General features: G+C 36.4%; 1 protein-coding gene across 8 annotated transcripts in view; it reads left to right on the plus strand.

Annotated features, from left to right (window-relative positions):
• The window catches only part of nav1a (neuron navigator 1a), a 210,735-nt gene that overhangs the window by 152,544 nt on the left and 38,945 nt on the right, over positions 1-19,246 (plus strand). For all 8 annotated transcript variants that reach the window (XM_067371856.1, XM_067371858.1, XM_067371857.1 and 5 more), the window contains 2 exons: positions 7,540-7,678; positions 13,693-13,990. In XM_067371856.1, the coding sequence (XP_067227957.1) occupies positions 7,540-7,678; positions 13,693-13,990 (437 nt within the window). The remainder of the gene's footprint in view (positions 1-7,539; positions 7,679-13,692; positions 13,991-19,246) is intronic.

The following is a 19,246-nucleotide window of genomic DNA, read 5'->3' on the forward strand; positions in this document are numbered from 1 at the left end:
TGCTACCCTAAAACCCACAAATAGCTCTTAGGATACCTTCTTAAATTCTAATATATTTAACAAAATTACTGTTTTTACTGTAATTTATGCCTTTGTGACATAGATAGAGAAAAAAAAAAAATCATACCAACGCCAAACTTTGAAACAGTAGTGTATTTTTTTAAATAGTGATTCTTTAAAGCGGACGAATGCATTTATCCCATGTAGTAGTTTGAGTAATAAGTGAGTTAAAGTTATTTAGGCTAGCTTGTTCATTTGTTGGCTATTCATCCAGACAATGCAGTGTTTAGTTGATTTCGAAAATATGTATGTAAAAAAAAAAAAAAATCTCAGATAGCTATCACTGCATCTGCGGAAAGATTATCTGTAGTTTAAAAACTCCCCCTCTTTCAGACGTTTCAAGCACCTCTCAGAACTTACACACATCTGCCATAATCTGGACAGATGGAATATAGTGTCATTATTGGGAAGTTGCTCTAACTTGATATATAATCCTCACTAATCCCTTTTGTACAGGCTTATTTGCTTTGGTAGGCTTGCATAGCCGTGTTGTTTTTCATTTTAATACATGCAATGGAAATATTTCAGGGAGGAAATACATTTCTGTTTTCACATGAAAAGCTGGCCGATCAGATAAATGACTGGTCCCGGTGAGAATAGCACTCAGTGTAACACTGTTGGGCTATGGAGAGCTTTTGGCAGACAGAGACCCTCTGTGACCTGTCTCCATATGTTCACCATACAGAAGAACATGGAGAAGGTGTCTGTGTCATTTAAAGGTCATCTGACAAACCATCAATTTAGCATGTGAAGATGTTGAAGAAACGTTATCGATGTTGTCAAAACTGAATTATAATTCATGCATCTTTCATAAGCAGCATGCATTTGATAAGCTGTCTTGGTCCAGCCTTGTCAGGCCAATCTGTTCTCCAAAGCTTAGCTGGTTAGGTGGTCCTACACCCCGTATTGTAGACCATCTGTGCCACCAGTCGCAGCCATTTCTCCGCCCACTCTTCAAACACGCATAAAATGTACCTGCTACAGCATAGACAAATGACAATCCGAATGCTTATTAAATTCAAAATCACCTTAATGAGGTCTGAAATAAGTAGGATATTATAGGGATATTATGAACAAAGACACAGGTGACTGATAGTGGCCTTTACATCAGGAAGGAAAAAGCATGCAGACAAACGGACATTATTGTTTGGCTAGTTCACGTATACTGCACATCTTTTTTAAAATTGCTTTATATTTAGTTTATATTACTATTTTTATATTAGCATATCTTGAATTTAGGTTAATATTTTTAATATTAGTCTTATGTTTTTGCCTTTACTAGTCCAATTTAATCAGTTCTGGAGTTTGACAAGTTAATTTTTAAAAGTACTAATATTCTAATTAATGGCTATCCCAAAAAAAAAAAAAAAAAAAAAAAAGAATTAATAAATTTATGTGTGAAATATTTAGAAATGGAATATAGCATGTTACCCCAGGACATCAAAAAAAACCATTTATTTTTAAACCACATCAAAGTTTTGTAAATAGTGTACTTCCATGTTACACACTATCTACTATACAGATTGCAATCTTAATAATAATAAAAAAAAAAAAATTCTCAAAGGCAGCCAAGTCTACAGTACACCTGAGCCAACTTTGGCAGTATATTGGCTTTAACCATGTCTTTGTTCTTGCCTGAGGGGACAACTGTAACATTGCTTCAACAAAGGTGCATTTCATGGAACAGCGATCATTTTCACATCTACTTGAACACATTTTCATGTGTCGTCAGAACGCCTTGTGTCTTTTTGGTTTTGTGTGAGTCCAAATGATTGATAAAGAGCATGGTTTATATGGTAGTTTTAAGTGTTGGACACGCGTGTCATTGTCGCTCTTAGCCGTCACTCCCTCTGGATTCTGTGTGACCAGTTGGCATGATGAAAGAGGATCTGCCACCTGTCATTTGGCATTCCAGTATTTTGCTAAGCTGGGGAAATTGGGATGGGCAAAGCACGAATTATGCAGACCATGTAGGCAATTGATATATGCTTCTGTATGTGTTAAGGATAAAGGCCATATGCTACTGGCGTCATAATCAGTTGTTGTCTAGTAGAAATGTGGAGTCAAATGCAGGGCTGGACTATATTTTTTCAGCCTTTTAGTAAAATTTGATATATATCTCTTGACATATATGTAGAATATTTTACTCTGCAATAGAAAAAGTGCACAGGGAGTTTTCCAATGTTGGTTAAATTTATATAGACAAAACTTAATATTGAATATATTATAAATATTTAAAACACCACCTGGACCTACATCAGGTAATTGTTTGTGTGATTTCTATTATTTTTAAACCAAATCTATACATTTTTGGGTTTAACAAACATTTCCTGGCTTTAAATGTTGTTTTTTGAAAATATTTAAGTATCCAAGATATACACCTGAGGAATACCACATAAAAAACACTGTTCATTGCTGTCCGTTTGTGTTGTCAATATGTATTTTGTCTGTTTGATATATATTTGTGGACAGATGCCATGAGAAAACTCATTCTTACTACCTTAAAACCTTCAAATAGCACTTGGATGCCGCCTTTAGAAACACACTATTGCTGTTATCTGCTTGCCTTGCATCTATGCAATTAAAGTTAATGTTTGGTTAAGGGTGGAGGGGATGGGTAGGAGGACGCTTTATCTTCAAATCACACTTTTTTTTTTTTTCCTCTCTAGCTGGCGTGGCTCGAGCTCTCTGCAATTACGGTGCAGCCTTGACACAATGTTATTGTGTTTTTTGAGAGCCCTGTTCTCGGAAGGGAGGACAGATAGAGGAGTGTGTTGGAGTTGTGTGTCAGTTGGAGAAAGACTGCTCTAACAGCGCTAACATAATTAGCTCAGCGGTGTCTTTTTGTTTTATTTAGCCTTGAGAATGATTGCACATGTGCATTTCTACCCGTTTTCTTTTTTCTTTAAAATGGACAGAATGCAGTTTGTAATTGTTTGCTGAAAATGTGTATTAGATGTGGAATTTTATGTTGATTCAGGATGGCTCTAAAATGACGTTATGATTAAAGTCGAAGCTATTGTGCAGCAGTAAGCTTGTGCTTAAACATTTTGGGCTTTGGTGCCCATGCATGTAATCTAGATTTGGATCCAGCCTGCAACATGTCCTAACCATTAGCTTTCGCCCTGAAAAAGTCTTGTTACTATATCACTATATATCTCACTATTATGATAAAAATTAGGAGTCACACTTGCCTTCTTTATGGTCAAAAGTGACCGAAGCCTTGAAAAGTAACTTTTTTTGTTTTTCAGGAAAACCAATGTAATATATTTTTGTTCAATAATATTTTGTGATTATTATATAAAATTATGAGGCTATTTTATGATACTATGCAATATTTCTAAAATTTTTATGAGCTATTTTTTCCCTTTGAAAATAATATATTTTTTAACATATTTTTTAATTATTTTTCAATTAAAGCGTATTCCATGTTAGAATAGAGACAAGGCATTTAAAATCCATTTTTTGAAGGTAGATTGGTGCCATTTGGTAAAAAAAGAAATAAAATTCTACTTTTTGTCAAGGTTTAGATTTTTTTTGTTTGAAATGTTGATTTGAAGTGTCAGTTTTTGCATTCATTTTACTATAGTCAAACCTGAACACAGAAGGGCATTTTGTCACACATTGTGTCTATTTTGCACTCTTGGCATTTTAGAGTGTCTCCCCTTCAGTGCTGTGCACTTTTTTTTTCTGCAGTGTCTGTAGTTTGTACCAACAAAAGATTCTCTGAGTTTTCTTTTTTTTTTTTTTTTTTTTCCCATTGATTTCCTATGTCGGTCATTTCTGACCGAAAAAAAGTAAGAGTGACTATTTTTTTTACGACCCTTTAATATGTCCGATTCATGTCCTTTATTTTATTTTATTATTTTTGTGTGTGTGTGTGTGTTCATATTGCTAATGCGACAAAAGTCACCAAGTGTCATCTTATTCCAACGAAGAACTGTCAAAAAATGTCCAAAGAGGGCCAGAGGGTTAAATAAAAAAAAAAAATCACCTAGGCATATTTTTACAAAGGGAAAAAAGCCTGAATAGTCTTACACCATTTTCTGTTTCACTCAGACATACACTACATCACATTATGGAAGTAAAATAGGTTGTGAACGCAGTTTAATGTTGACTTTAAAGCTGAATATGAATCCTATGCTTCAATTAGCCTTTTTATAATCCTTTAATCTGAGGGCACATAATGTTATGTGACAGTATGTTGCGTTATCAGTGCTGTTTAAGCCACTTAGATTCTGCTGCTCATTAGCTTTTTTTTTTCTTTTTTTTTTTTACCAGAACTAAAGCCTTATGAAGTCCATCTGGTTTAAAAAAAAAAAAAAAAAAAATCCTAAATTCACACCCACTGACTCTATGAACAGGCCTGGCCAGGGGTCTGCAGCATCTCCGAAAGGTTGCTGTGCTTATCTGCATTTTCCCCTTTCACAGAACAACATCAAACAACCATTTTTAGTCTGGGTTTATCGAAAACCGCATGGTGTCTTTGGTATGCCTTTGAAGAGAGCCCTGTGTCTGTGGGATGCTGTAGGTAAGCTGAGGTTTTCAAGGTCTCTTTGCCCTCCTTTTCCACTTCACCTGCGGCAGAAATTCTGCAGGGAGGCTCTCCTTGCCGTATTGCTCTTTTAAAATGACACTTTCGTAAAATAAATCTAGATCATACAGATGAGATGTTCCCTGTGATTCAACTCCTACATCATAGCAGTCGAGTTGACAGGTTAGAGGAAAGAATGTAGTGTTTTAAGTTGCACATATGGCACGCTTGCAGTGCATCAAAGCAAAAAAAAAAAAAAAACAGCTGCCAAATGAGACGTCGCATCTCACAAATATTCCTAGCTATAGAGGTAAACACGAGACATCTAGTTCATCCTTAAAAACATGGCTGGAGTGCTGTCATCTCAGGTCTGGAGAGGTCTGGATTTTGAGCGTAATCACAGAGCTTGATGCTTGAGGTGTTCCAAACAGCCCTGAAACCTGAACCCTGATCATTATCGCTCATAAAGAGACTGTCAGTGTTTTACCTCAGGGCTGGCCGTCTCACAAAACAGCTGAACGTGCTTAGATATCTTATAATAACAGGCTTCTCACAATATGCTGCTACTTAATCCAGTCTTTAGGTGTCACTGGGACATCTGAGGAATTTAAAGCATCTGGAAAATGGAGACTGGAGGTGGAAATGGAGGGAAAGTGTGGAAACTATATTGTGTTTTGTGGATTAGGTTCAAAGGCCATTATGACATCTCAAAGCTGTTGTTAATGGCACTGAAGAATAATTAGAATAAGTTTAAGAATAAAACTTTTTTTTTTAACTTTAGCTTTTAATTGTTTTATTTAGTTTTCTTTTTTTTATTCTGTTTTGTGGTGTTTTATGTTTTTGTTTGTTTTTGTTTGCTTTGCTTGGTTTTTATTTTGTTTTGCTTTACTTTGTGTTTTTGCTTTCTGTTTTTTTTTTCTTGTTTTGTTATTTGTTTTATTTTGTTTTGTGTTTTTGTTTTATTTTGTTTTGTGTTTTTGTTTTGTTTTAGTGCCAATTTTTAAGAGATGTAATATTAATAGAAAATATTTTTTTCTTTCCAAGTCTTCTTTTAAAATGCAAATTTGAATGCTATAGTTATAGCTAGTGGCATTAGACATTAAACAACATTAAACACTTTGAGGCCACATGTCTTTCCATACAATTCAAAACATCTCCACACCTGGGCAAACAGAATTACAAAGATGAGAAGCCCCTGTGATTGTGTGTTTTGCTCTGATATAAAGGCAACAGTTACATAACACAAACTGTATCTTTTAGGAACCGGTCAGGTTCCTTTGTGACACAACAAGTTTATCAGTTGTTGCTTCTGATTGGAATGGCTTCAGCTGTCTTTTTTCAGCATATATGCTCAGTGATGTGAGGATGGCCTTATCACTTTCTCAGGGTTTATCAGGTCCTGTATAACAAGATGTGTTCTTATCTCAAAGGCACCTTTCATTTTGGAGCATTTGCTTCCTGATACACCAGGACCAGACAAAAACAGATATCCTTGTGAATTTTTAATGAGATTCTGATTGAATTACATTTGAAAGTATTAAAAACATCTATAGGTTGTCAAAAGTACTGACTTTGGTATCAAGTCGGTATGGAAATTAAAAAAAAAAAAAAAATGTGACGATGCCAGCATTTCCAGCAAACACCTCTGATTGGCTACTGTGTTCATACGCTCAAAAGATATGTCTTTGATTGGCTACAATGATCAACGCTTCAAAAACATGTTGTAAATTTGGCTACAACGCTCAATGCTTCATAAACATGTTGTAAATAGACATCTTTGACACTCTTTAACGTTCCCTAATGGATCCGCTGATAGACGTCTGCTTTTAAATGCTCCCATGTGTATCTGTGTAAGCGCACAGTGAAGCGTTGATCATTTGTAGCCAATCAAAGACATATCTGTTGAGCGTATGAACACAGTGGCCAATCAGAGGTGTTTAAGAATCTGCTCAAAATGCTAGAGGGAAATACTGCTATCGTTGCATTTTAAAAATTGGTACTGAAGTCTGTACTTTTGATAACCCTAAATCCAGAGTAATTAGTTAATCTGAAATCATGCAGCTGAATGCAGGAATATGGATCATGCTTAGCTTTTGAAAACTCTTCAACACAATTACTGTCATTTGGATGTGCACAGATATAAATGTCTATTCCAATTACAGTAGATTATGTGAAAAATTTGTTTACATGACAAAGGATTCAGATTAATACAGGCATATACCAGCTGACTTATTCTGAAACTGAAATATTGGCTTAATCTAGTCAGGTTAATGTATCTACATGATGCACACATGATCAGAATGTGACCAAATTCTGATTAACATTGCGATGTGTCAGTGTAAAAACGCCATGTCCTAATAATGACATCCTTATTCATATTATTACTTTTCCTGAAAGGCCACTTATAAGGGTAGTTAATATTAATCACAACAAAACCAGACATGATTTATATTCCATGACCATTTTCCATCCTCTGTTTGATCTTAAAATTATCCTGTCTATTTTCCCACTGTACCTTTAAGACCTCTATGTAAATGACCTCTGTTATGATTGGCTGACATGCGTGTAGTGGCGTACTTCACATGGCAGGCAGAGCTGCTGAATACTAAATAGTTAAATACTAATTACTTAATGATATGTAAACGTGCACAGCTATGGTGTTGTGCACATGATTGTAATGGTAGTTATTATAATGATTTCTGAATGGCCTGTTTTTGCACTTTAGTTTTCATAAATATTTTGAATGGACTGGTGAGAGTTGTGTTAGAGTAGATCAAAGTATTTCTTCTAAAAGGTCAAGAAAAAAAACATGTTTCCCAATATATGTTTCTTTTAAGCAATGAATTATTCATTTAACTGCTTTGCATACATCATTAATAATTCACCATGACCTAATTATGACCTGGATCTTTACAGTGATGTCATTTCTTATGTTTTCTTTGCAGTTGGGATGAAAGCAGCTCCATCAGCAGCGGTTTGAGTGACGGTTCTGACAACCTCAGCTCAGAGGAGTTCAACGCAGGCTCCTCCCTCAACTCCCTGCCAACTACTCCCATTGGCTCCCGGCGAAACTCTGCCATCGTGGTAATTCACTTCTAATTGGATTGAAATATTGCTCTCACGATCTGTGTTTCTGCTTCGATGTTCATTGCATCAATGTTGGCTAATTTCTGACACATGATACTGGATGAGTCGAGCCTGAGCACACAGTACTTACCGCTAATGGGATGAATGTGTTACAAACCGCTAACCGCTTTAGAGTGAAAGGGTGCACACTGACTCAGTCAATACTCATCTGAAATCTATCACCACAGAGCACAGACAACATAGTTTATCCCACCCAAAGACAGTGATGTGACTCAACTCTGGCCAAGAAGTCTTCAGGGAGTTTCTGGTTTCTTTCTCAATGATGAACTCCCATGTAGTGTTATGTACTTGATCTTCTGTGTGTGTTTGTGTTGGTTGGATTTGCTCAAGGCCACACTGCTTATTGGTTTAGTTTCAGCCATTCAGGCTAACTAAAATCACTGAAACATTTTACCACATTATAGCTGTACAGATGTGCCACAGAGTCTGTATTCATTTTAAATATTATTATAGATGTCAGATCAGATCCCATATTTAAAAGAACAGTTCACGCAAAAAAAAAAAAAAAAAAAAATCTATATGTCGATTCAAACGTGAATGATTGTTTCCTTCTGAGGAACTTACTCGTTAATTTGTCGTGAATGAAAATAAAGCTATGAGGTATGGTACATGTTGATCCTAAAAATACAGGTGCATCTCAATAAATTACAATGTCGTGGAAAAGTTAATTTATTTCAGTAATTCAACTCAAATTGTGGAACTCATGTATTAAATAAATTCAGTGCACACAGACTGAAGTACTTTAAGTCTTTGGTTCTTTTAATTGTGATTATTTTGGCTCACATTTAACAAAAAACCACCAATTCACTATCTCAATAAATTAGAATTCTTAATAAGATCAATAATGAAAAAAAGGATTATTTTAAACAGCAATGTCAGGCTTCTGAAAAGTATGTTCATTTCTATGCACTCAATTCTCGGTTGGGCCTCCTTTTGCATGAATTACTGCATCAATGCGGCGTAGCATGGAGGCAATCAGCCTGTAGCACTGCTCAGGTGTAATGAAAGCCCAGGTTGCTTTGATAGCGGCCTTCAGGTCATCTGCCTTATTGGGTCTGGTGTCTCTCATCTTCCTCTTCACAATACCCCATAGATTCTCTATGGGGTTAAGGTCAGGCGAGTTTGCTGGCCAATCGAGCACAGTAATACCATGGTCATTGAACCAGCTTTTGGTACCTTTAGCAGTGTGGGCAGGTGCCAAATCCTGCTGGAAAATTAAATCAACATCTCCATAAAGCTTGTCAGCAGAAGGAAGCATGAAGTGCTCTAAAATGTCATGGTAGATGCTGTGTTGACTGTGGACCTCAGAAAACACAGTGGACCAACACCAGCAGATGACATGGCAGCCTAAATCATCACTGACTGTGGAAACTTCACACTGGACTTCAAGCAACATGGTTTCTGTGCCTCTCCACTCTTCCTCCAGACTCTGGGACCTTGATTTCCAAATTAAATGCAACATTTACTTTAATCTGAAAAGAGGACTTTGGACCACTGATCAGTGGTCCAGTTCTTTTTCTCCTTAGCCCAGGTAAGACGCTTCTGACGTTGTCTTTGGTTCAGAAGTGACTTGGTACGTGGAATGTGACAGTTGTGGTCCATTTCCTGAAGACGTCTGTGTGCGGTGGCTCTTGATGCACTGACTCCAGCTTCAGTCCACTCCTTTTGAAGCTCTCCTAAGTTCTTAAATCAGTTTTGCCTGACAATCTTCTCAAGCCTGCGGTCATTCCTTTCATTTTACACCTTTTCCTACCACACTTTTTCCTTCCAGTCAACTTTCCATGAATATGCTTTGGCACAGCACTCTGCAAACAGCCAGCTCTTTCATCAATGACCCTCTGTGGCTTACCCTCATCGTAGAGGGTCTTAATGATCGTCTTCTGGACAATTCTCAAGTCAGCAAACTTCCCTATGACTGCTGTTGGGATTACTGACCTAAACCCAGTATTTATAGCCTGAAAATGGTAATTTAATAGAACTTGAAATTAAATATTCTAATAATTTGAGATACTGATTTTTATTTTTTTTATTTTTTGATGAGCAGCAAGCTGTAATCATCAAAATGAAAACAAAAAAGTCTGGAAATATTTTACTTTGTCTAATAAATCTAGAATAATATTTAAGTTTTACTTTTTGAATTAAATTACAGAGAAAAAAAAACTTTTTCATGATATTCTAATTTATTGAGATGCACTATACCTTTCAAAATATTGGGGTCGGAAAGTCTCTTCTGCTCACCAAAGCTGCATTTATTTGATCAAAAATACAGTAAAAATAGTAATATTGTGAAATATTATTACAATTTAAAATAACTGTTTTCTATTTGAATATATTTTAAAATGTAATTTATTCCTGCGATCAAAGCTGAATTTTCAGCATCATTACACCGGTCTTCAGTGTTACATGATCCTTCAGAAATCATCCTAATATGCTTATTTAATGCTCAAGAAACCTTTATTTTTACTGTAGTGTATTTCCAAGAATTTCTAGTGGAGAAAAAAAAAGGAAAATGTGTGTGAAATGTGTGTTTCAGCTTGAACAGTAGAGCTGAAAGCAGAAATTATACACTTCACTTTTAAGACAAAAAGGCATATTGAATCAAAATTATTTTAAAGGTGCCCTAGAATATTTTTTCACACAATGTAATATAAGTCTAAGGTGTCCCCTGAATGTGTCTGTGAAGTTTCAGTTCAAAATACCCCATATTTTTTTTTAAATTAATTTTTTTATCTGCCCATTTTGAGGCATCATTAATTCTGCCCTTGTGTAATGCCTTGAACATGGGCTGGCATATGCAAATATTGGGGGCGTGCATATTAATGATCCCGACTGTTACGTACCAGTCAGTGTTATGTTGAGATTCGCCAAATGAGATTTAAATGAGGAGGAAACAATGGAGTTTGAGACTCACTGTATGTCATTTCCATGTACTGAACTCTTGTTATTAAACTATGCCAAGGTAAATTAAATTTTCAATTCTAGGGCACCTTTAACACATAATATAGATTATGATGATTTCATTTTATGTTTAAGAATTTGAACATTCCCAGTGCATTATGGGTAACACTAACTGCCTTCTTCAGCAAGATAGCAGTCTCCTCTTCTGTAGAAAGCAGTCAGATGAGCAGTGTAAACTGTAAGGACTGTGTCGCTGTCATCCCGTTCTAAACATTAATTTTGCTGGACCCTTTCAAAATCTTCTCCATCTAAGAGATCACAATGTTCTTCTAAACCCCCCACAGACTCACATAGCAGCCTCCCCATCTTCTTCAGGTTATTGTACTCGTGAGGAACAATCCTCGGCTTCTTTCTTGATCTGACCCACACGGCTGTCTTTGCCAGAAGAAGGAAATGACATGTCAACATCACAGTTATACAAACATCAAAGTTCAGACAGGTTTAATTGGTCAAATATGTGAGCTTGCCTGTATCCCGTAATTCCTAGGAAGGGAGCAGACATTCCTCAAATGACATCAACCTTTCACAAGGGCTTATTTACATTTAATAAAGCAGGTATGCCCCTCCACAGGGCTTCTTCTCCTTAAGCCTGACATAGTCCATTAAACTTGGGAACACGGACTCGCTCCTCTTACTTTAAATTACAAATGAAGTTCACAAAGTTAAGGAGTTGTTAAGTCTTGTTAAGTTTCTCCATGGTTTTATTACTTTTTTGTTTGTTTGTTTCTTTGGCAGATAATGTCAGTAATATAGCGATCTTAAAGGCTGTATTTCTTTCATAAATCTCATTGCTATTGATTTCTACCTGATGTAATATAATATAATATATAGACTCCCAACATAAAACATCTAAAAACAATCTAAAATCTAGGTTTTCTTGGAAACACTTTATGATAATTTAAAACAAAAATATTAAAGGTGCCCTAGAATTAAAAATTGAATTTATCTTGGCATAGTTGAATAACAAGAGTTCAGTACATGGAAATGACATACAGTGAGTCTCAAACTCCATTGTTTCCTCCTTCTTATATAAATCTCATTTGTTTAAAATACCTCTGAAGAACGGGAAAATCTCAACATAACACCTACTGTTACGTAACCGTCGGGATCATTAATATGTACGCCCCCAATATTTGCATATGCCAGTTCATGTTCAAGGCATTACACAAGGGCAGCCAGTATTAATGTCTGGATGTGCACAGCTGAATCATCAGACTAGGTAAGCAAGCAAGAACAACAGCGAAAAATGGCAGATGGAGCAATAATAACTGACATGATCCATGATATCATGATATTTTTAGTGATATTTGTAAATTGTCTTCGTTAGCATGTTCCTAATGTACTGTTAAATGTGGTTAAAGTTACCATTGTTTATTACTATATTCACAGAGACATTTTTTATTTTCATTTTTTAAACTCTTGCAGTCTGTATAATTCATAAACACAACTTCATTCTTTATAGATCTCTCCAACAGTGTGTATTGTTAGCTTTAGCCATGGAGCATACTATCAAACTCATTCAGAATCAAGTACATACTTATACGATTAGACATGCTGCATGATGAACACTTTGTAAAGATCCATTTTGAGGGTTACATTATCTGTGTGAACTTTGTTTATGCTGGTTAAGGCAAGCGCAAGCTCTGGGGGAGGGGAGCACGAGATTTAAAGGGGCCGTGCAGCCTGAATCTGTGCATATTTAATGATGCCCCAAAATAGACAATTAAAAAAATTAATTAAAAAAAATCTGTGGGAAATTTTGAGCTGAAACTTCACGGACACATTCAAGGGACACCTTAGACTTATATTACATATTTTAAAAAGACATTCTACAGCACCTTTAAACATCACATTATAAAATGTGTACCAATATATCACAAAACCAATATATTTCCATATACTATACCAGTGGTTCCCAAACTTTTTAGCTTGGAGTACCCTCTGAAGGGATTACCATCCTTCTGAGTACCCCCTCTCTTCCACTTCGACTGCAGTCACACCTTTACCATTAAGGGACAATATTTGCCCCCTAAATTGATTTTCCAGTGCATATTTTTACCTTTATGAATAACTTCTTGAAGTGTTTCCAGTTAACTGTCACTTTTACTTTTACCATGTTGGTTTCACTACTGCATTGCCTGACTAAAAAACACTTAAAAAATAAAGCTGTATAATAGTTAAGCTGTATTTAGATGTCCAAATATGTTGAATATCTGATTATTTAATGCAAATCATGTTTAACATAAAAGTTACAGATGTATGTGCTGATATAACGCTCACACCTTTACGAATATATATCCCAGTTAACCTATGACATTGAAACGCAGTAAGATATAGAGCCAAGAGTAAACAAACTGTTCTGGAGAAGAAACACTGCTCTGATATTTTGATGTATCTCAGCGTGTGTCACTTCTGTTCTTCTCTACGGCTCGTATTGGAATGTGACCACAGTTCATCTCATAAAGCAGAAATGGACTCTGAAACAGAACTTCCATGTTTGGTGGTTTGAACTGACATTAAAATACTTTTGCTTTTTTTTCCCCATTTACCAGCGAATGTTTCTCATCGTGTGCTGGTTTTAGAGTGCTATATTATGTTAAACTACTACTTAAACTACTAATCTCCTATTTGTAGAATAAAACACATTGATAAAATAGAAATAATGACATATGCTGTGGAAATTGCAAAGTAGTTCAGAAATGTAACATTGTAAGGGGCTGTTCACACAGAATTGCGCCTTTTCATTCCACTGTGCTACATTTTCATTGTTTTTTTCAGTGTAAACGCACTAGATGGATGTCTTTAACCACCAGAAAATAAAAAAAACCTCTCTAGACCTAGTACTTTTTTCATTCCACTGACCTGCATCTTTGCTGTTAAAAATGTGTTCTGTGTGAACCAGCCTTAACTTCAGCACTTTAGTGTTTTTTTAAATATATTTTTTTATTTAAATAGTCACTGACTGTATATTTTACCATTGACTCTTCCCACAGCTGCGCACTGATGCTGAGAAACGTTCGCTGGTTGAAAGTGGCCTTTCCTGGTACAGTGAGGAGGGGAAGGCTCAATTCCGGAATGAGGGAGGATACGACACGGGCAGCCTTAAGGCAGAGTCATCCAGCAAGTGGAAAAAGAGCAGATCGCAGGATGACACAGCAGTCAAGGGTGAACTGAGGAAACCCCAGACGCTTGGCCACCCACCCAGTGGACTGAAGAAGAGCCGTAACCCTCCAGTAGGCGTGACCTCACCCATCACGCACACCTCACAGAGCATGCTGAAAGTGCCAGGAGGTTAGTGATATCACACACAGACATACAAAGAGCTGATGGTATGGAAACACACCCTAAAACATGCAACACATGTCATCAGTCTCCCATGATTCCTGACATTCCACCTTCTAAATCTTCCCAAACACCGCCATAAATTAACTAATGAACAAGCAGTTTACATATTCCTTTGGAAATGTAAAAAAAAAAAAAAAAAAGTGACCATTGCTGATATACTAAATATATTGCTATAAAATTGTTGAAATATATGTATGCATATGTGTGTGTGTGTGTGTGTGTGTGTGTGTATATATATCACTTTTGATTTCGAATTTGAAGCACAATCTCAAAAGGTCTTAATTTGCTCTCCATGTAATTTCATTGTGGTCTAGACAAAACAATCACGATATTAAAGGGATCCCTTTGGTGATTTTTCTTTTCTACTGGGTTTTAATGTTATCGTTTAAGAGTATTAGGTGACCTTTGAGTCAACAAACCGTGCAGTGATTACAGAGTCCAGTATCAATGGCTTTGACCTCATCTAGAAACAAAGACACTCTTCTTATCTGCTACATCTTTGAATGCAGCCCTCTGTCTCAATGGCAAACTCAGTTGATGGCAGTTAGTGCTGGATCATTAGATCCAATGCAGAGCTCCAACAAAGCCTGATTCTGCCACTGGCATGGGTAGAATAGCAGCTAGAGAAAGACACCCTGTTCGGCTCAGTGCTGGAGTGGAGGGTTGGCACCAGATCTCGCCAGCTGTTGTCCTCTACCCGGGCGGGGGGTTGGGTAGGGACACGATAACAGCTTTAAACCCTAAATCACCCAACACCACCCACTATTCCTCTTTTTGTGAATGCATCACCCTGTCTGTTTTAAAACCTAGATGAGTTGCCTTTGCAATTCATGACCATAAAGTTAATGCTTTAAATCAAAAGGGCTACAAGAAACCAGTTGATTTTTTTTTTCCTGGATGTTTAATGCCACCTTGCACCTAGATGGATAGATAGACAGACAGACAGATAGACAGACAGAATGACAGACAAACAGACAGACAAATGAACAGACAAAAAAACAAACAAACAGACAAACAAACACAGACACACAAATAGACAGATATACAGACAGACAAAGAGACAGAGAAGCAAACACAGAGACAAACAAATGGACAGACAGACAGACAAACGAACAGACAAACAGATTGACAGACAGAGAGAAACGAACAGACAGACATACAGACAGACAGACATACAAACAGAGAGACAAACGAACAGACACAGACAGAAAGACAGACAAATGAATAGACAGACAAACAAACAGAAAGACAGATAGACAAATGAGCAGACAGACACAGATAGACAGACATACAGGCAGACACAGACAAAGAGACAGAGAAACGAACAGACAGACAAATAAATGGACAGACAGACAGACAGACAAAGAGACAGACAGACAGAGACAAACAGAAAAACAGACAAATTAACAGACACAGACAGAAAGACTGACAAATGAATAGACAGACAAACAGACACAGACAAACAAAGACAGACAAACAGAAAGACTGATAGACAGATGGATAGACAGACACACAGAGTTAATGCATTAAATAAAAAGAGCTTCAAAAAAACTGTTGATTTATTTTTATTTTTTTCTTGTACGTTTAATGCCACCTTGCGGGGGTCCGTTTGCCATTACCAACAAAGCGAGAGGCACAGTGGGGAACACAGCGTTTATGCAGCTGGACCTGAAAGAGACCATCTGGATGCTGTACTGTATGTGTTGGAAAATAAACTCAACTATCCAAAAAGAAACACGAAGCACATCATGATGTCACTTTAATGAAAGGCAGCCATGTTTAGTCTTTCATTCAGTCAGTGTGTGTTGACATGTAGCCAGCACATCAACACTCGTACATATGTCTGCCATTCATGCCGTGTCCAATGCGGTCCAGCTTTCAAGCACACAGAAGAGGATAAATGACAGATTGATGAAATTTAAGCAATTGCACCCAGTGAACTGCGCAACTCGATCTGCTTTATTCAGAAAACACACTTTAGATGTTTTCTGCCACAATTACACTGTTTCAGTGAAGCTGTCATGTCGGCTACTACAAGCAATCAGTTTTCTGGAGCACCAAAAAATTAGAATTTCTTGAAATCAAAGCTTGTTCTGTTTTGGACCAATATTTTATTCTAATAGCTATTCATTACTTACAGTGTTCAAATATGTGACATCTTGTTATTCTTGCCGCTGTAGGCTGTTTATGAATTAGAATTGAATTAGGTGTCTTTTTTATGCCAAGGACCCCCTTTGCATGATTTTTTTTTTTTTTTAAAGAAGTCTCTTCTGCTCACCATGGCGATGCAGATGTGCTGCTCAAAAAACATTTCTGATTATCAATGTTGAAAACAGTTGTGCTGCTTCATATTTTTTTGTATTTTTTGTGGAAACTGTGATACAGTAATATAAAGACAATAATAACGTCTTTAATAATAATAAATAATTTGTATTTACACAATATTTCCCCAAACCTCTTGCTAGAACAAGATTTAAATGTCATTTCTGCCTTTCGGCAATTTTGCAATTACACAGGGCAGTCTGGAGGAAGCTCCACAGCTATAACATCACATTAATAACTCTATTATCAATTTTGTTTGGTTTTTTCATATAACTTTTGAGGAAGCACCCCAAATAGTTTGCAGAACACAATAGAAAACAGGAACAAGATATGTTTCTGTTGTTCCAGAGTGATGATGTTGTTTTAAACTTCTGGTGCAGCCACGATGCAGAAAAAAGCATAGCAGTGAAGAGGTTAATTGAAAAATAATGTAAAAATTGTGTGGATTAATTGTATTGTAAAAAATTAAGGAAACAAATGGATTATAGTTATTGCATAAATATTACTTAGTACCATAATATTCCCTCAAAATACAAAATATTAAAGGTGCCATAGAACGTGTTTTCAAAAGATGTAATCTTTTCTAGTCTAAGGTGTCCCCTGAATGTGTCTGTGAAGTTTCAGCTCAAAATACCCCATAGATTTTTTTTTTTTTAACTGCCTATTTATTTTGGGGCATCATTAAATATGCGCCGATTCAGGCTGCAGCCCCTTTAAATTCTCGTGCTCCCCGCCCCCGGAGCTCGCGCTTGCCTTTAACAGCATAAACAAAGTTCAGACAGCTAATATAACCCTCAAAATAGATCTTTACAAAGTGTTCGTCATGCAGCATGTCTAATCGCGTAAGTATGGTATTTATTTGGATGTTTACATTTGATTCTGAATGAGTTTGATAGTGATCCGTGGCTAAAGCTAACATTACACACTGTTGGAGAGATTTATAAAGAATGAAGTTGTGTTTATGAATTATACAGACTGCAAGTGTTTAGAAATGAAAATAAACGATAGTAACTTTAACCACATTTAACAGTACATTAGCAACATGCTAACAAAACATTTAGAAAGACAATTTACAAATATCACTAAAAATATCATGATATCATGGATCATGTCAATTATTATTATTGCTCCATCTGCCATTTTTCGCTATTGTTCTTGCTTGCTTACCTAGTCTGATGATTCAGCTGTGCACATCCAGACGTTAATACTGGCTGCCCTTGTCTAATGCCTTGAACATGAGCTGGTATATACAAATATTGGGGGCGTACATATTAATGATCCCGACTGTTACATAACAGTCTGTGTTATGTTGAGATTCGCCTGTTCTTCGGAGGTCTTTTAAACAAATGAGATTTATATAAGAAGGAGGAAACAATGGTGTTTGAGACTCACTGTATGTCATTTCCATGTACTGAACTCTTGTTGTTTAACTATGCCAAGGTAAATTCAATTTTTAATTCTAGGGCACCTTTTAAATAAAGAATATTATTGAACAAAAATACATTATTGTTTTTACTTTATAAAACTTTGAGGTGTTCGCCCACTTTTTACTGGGAGGACTGTGAGTGTGACCCCTAAATGAGGAGCACCAGAGTCTTAAATGCTTGTAAACAGTTTTTTTTTTTCTCCAATAATTTTTCATAATGCCAAAGCACAACATTTTCACAATAATCTTTCAGATTTATACCACCTCCTGCTCTTTTATGAAAGAGTTCAGTAATGCAGACTGCAGCAACTGTGCCAGATTTAAATCAATTTATCATGAGTTTGAGACAGATTTATGAGTCTTTTTGAGTGATTTATTAAAAAACTTATAAGTACTTGTTGATCGACACATTAGTTTAAACTCACATCTTATCTAAACCTTTTGAATATGTCACAATTCCACAGAAAAGAAAGAATGAATGTGCTGTTGTCAGACAAACCAGATGTAATCAGAACTGTGAAAACTGGCTGAATGTTTGAGTGAAGTGGTTTGTCCCAGAGACAGTGGAGCACAGAAGTAGTCATTAGTCTTTCAGTGAGCGTGTAGACGTTACCGACCGGCAAGCCAAACGTCTGTGTCAGCGCTATCTGTTTCTCCCTGTGGACAGACACTTTGATTGGACAGAATGAAGGCACGAGATGGCACTGGAAACATGATTATACCCACATTTTGTAACAGGGAGAATTAGTTCCAGCTTTTATTCCTTGTTGTCTTTATGATTTATCATCCACTGGAATCGGATCTCAAATATTCCATATTTGAAAATACAGTTATATAATTGGGAACCTCAATCCCTGTCATGCGAGATGTGTATGAAATATAGCCTCTCATATACTTGGAGAGAAATGAGCCGATCAATCTTATTTATGGGATTTCATTCCTCAGACAGAGTGATGGTAATTCTCTCCACCTGATCAATCCCATAGCTGCAGCACGAGTTGATCCCATGGATTTTCTAGGCTGCGGCAAAAGAGCCCTGTATTAAGCACAAATCAGTGTTTTAGACTGAATCGTTTAAATGGATGAATCAATTCAGTGCACTGACTCATTTTCTGAAGTCTTTTGTAAAACGTACAACTGCTCTCCTGCATTCGAAGACTGAATTTAGCATGAGTAAATAGTGTAATGAAGATTTGTATCTTGTTTGTGAACTTTGTGAGGATCTGCTGATGCACTGAATGGGAAGGGGCGTGCAGTTCATTCAGCTCGTCAATCTCGTTGATAATGCACACAGGAGAATTGTGACTATAGGCCGTAAAGGATGATGACAATACATAATTAACAAGAAAATGAAAGGTGTTATTGAACTCTTTCTTTTTTTTTTTTTTTTTTTTTTTTTTTTTTCTCATTTGGACCACTTATAACACACAAAAGATACTCATTGCCACCTACTG

The sequence above is a fragment of the Chanodichthys erythropterus genome, chromosome 20 (genome assembly GCF_024489055.1).
Source record: "Chanodichthys erythropterus isolate Z2021 chromosome 20, ASM2448905v1, whole genome shotgun sequence".
Taxonomy (NCBI): Eukaryota; Metazoa; Chordata; class Actinopteri; order Cypriniformes; family Xenocyprididae; genus Chanodichthys; species Chanodichthys erythropterus.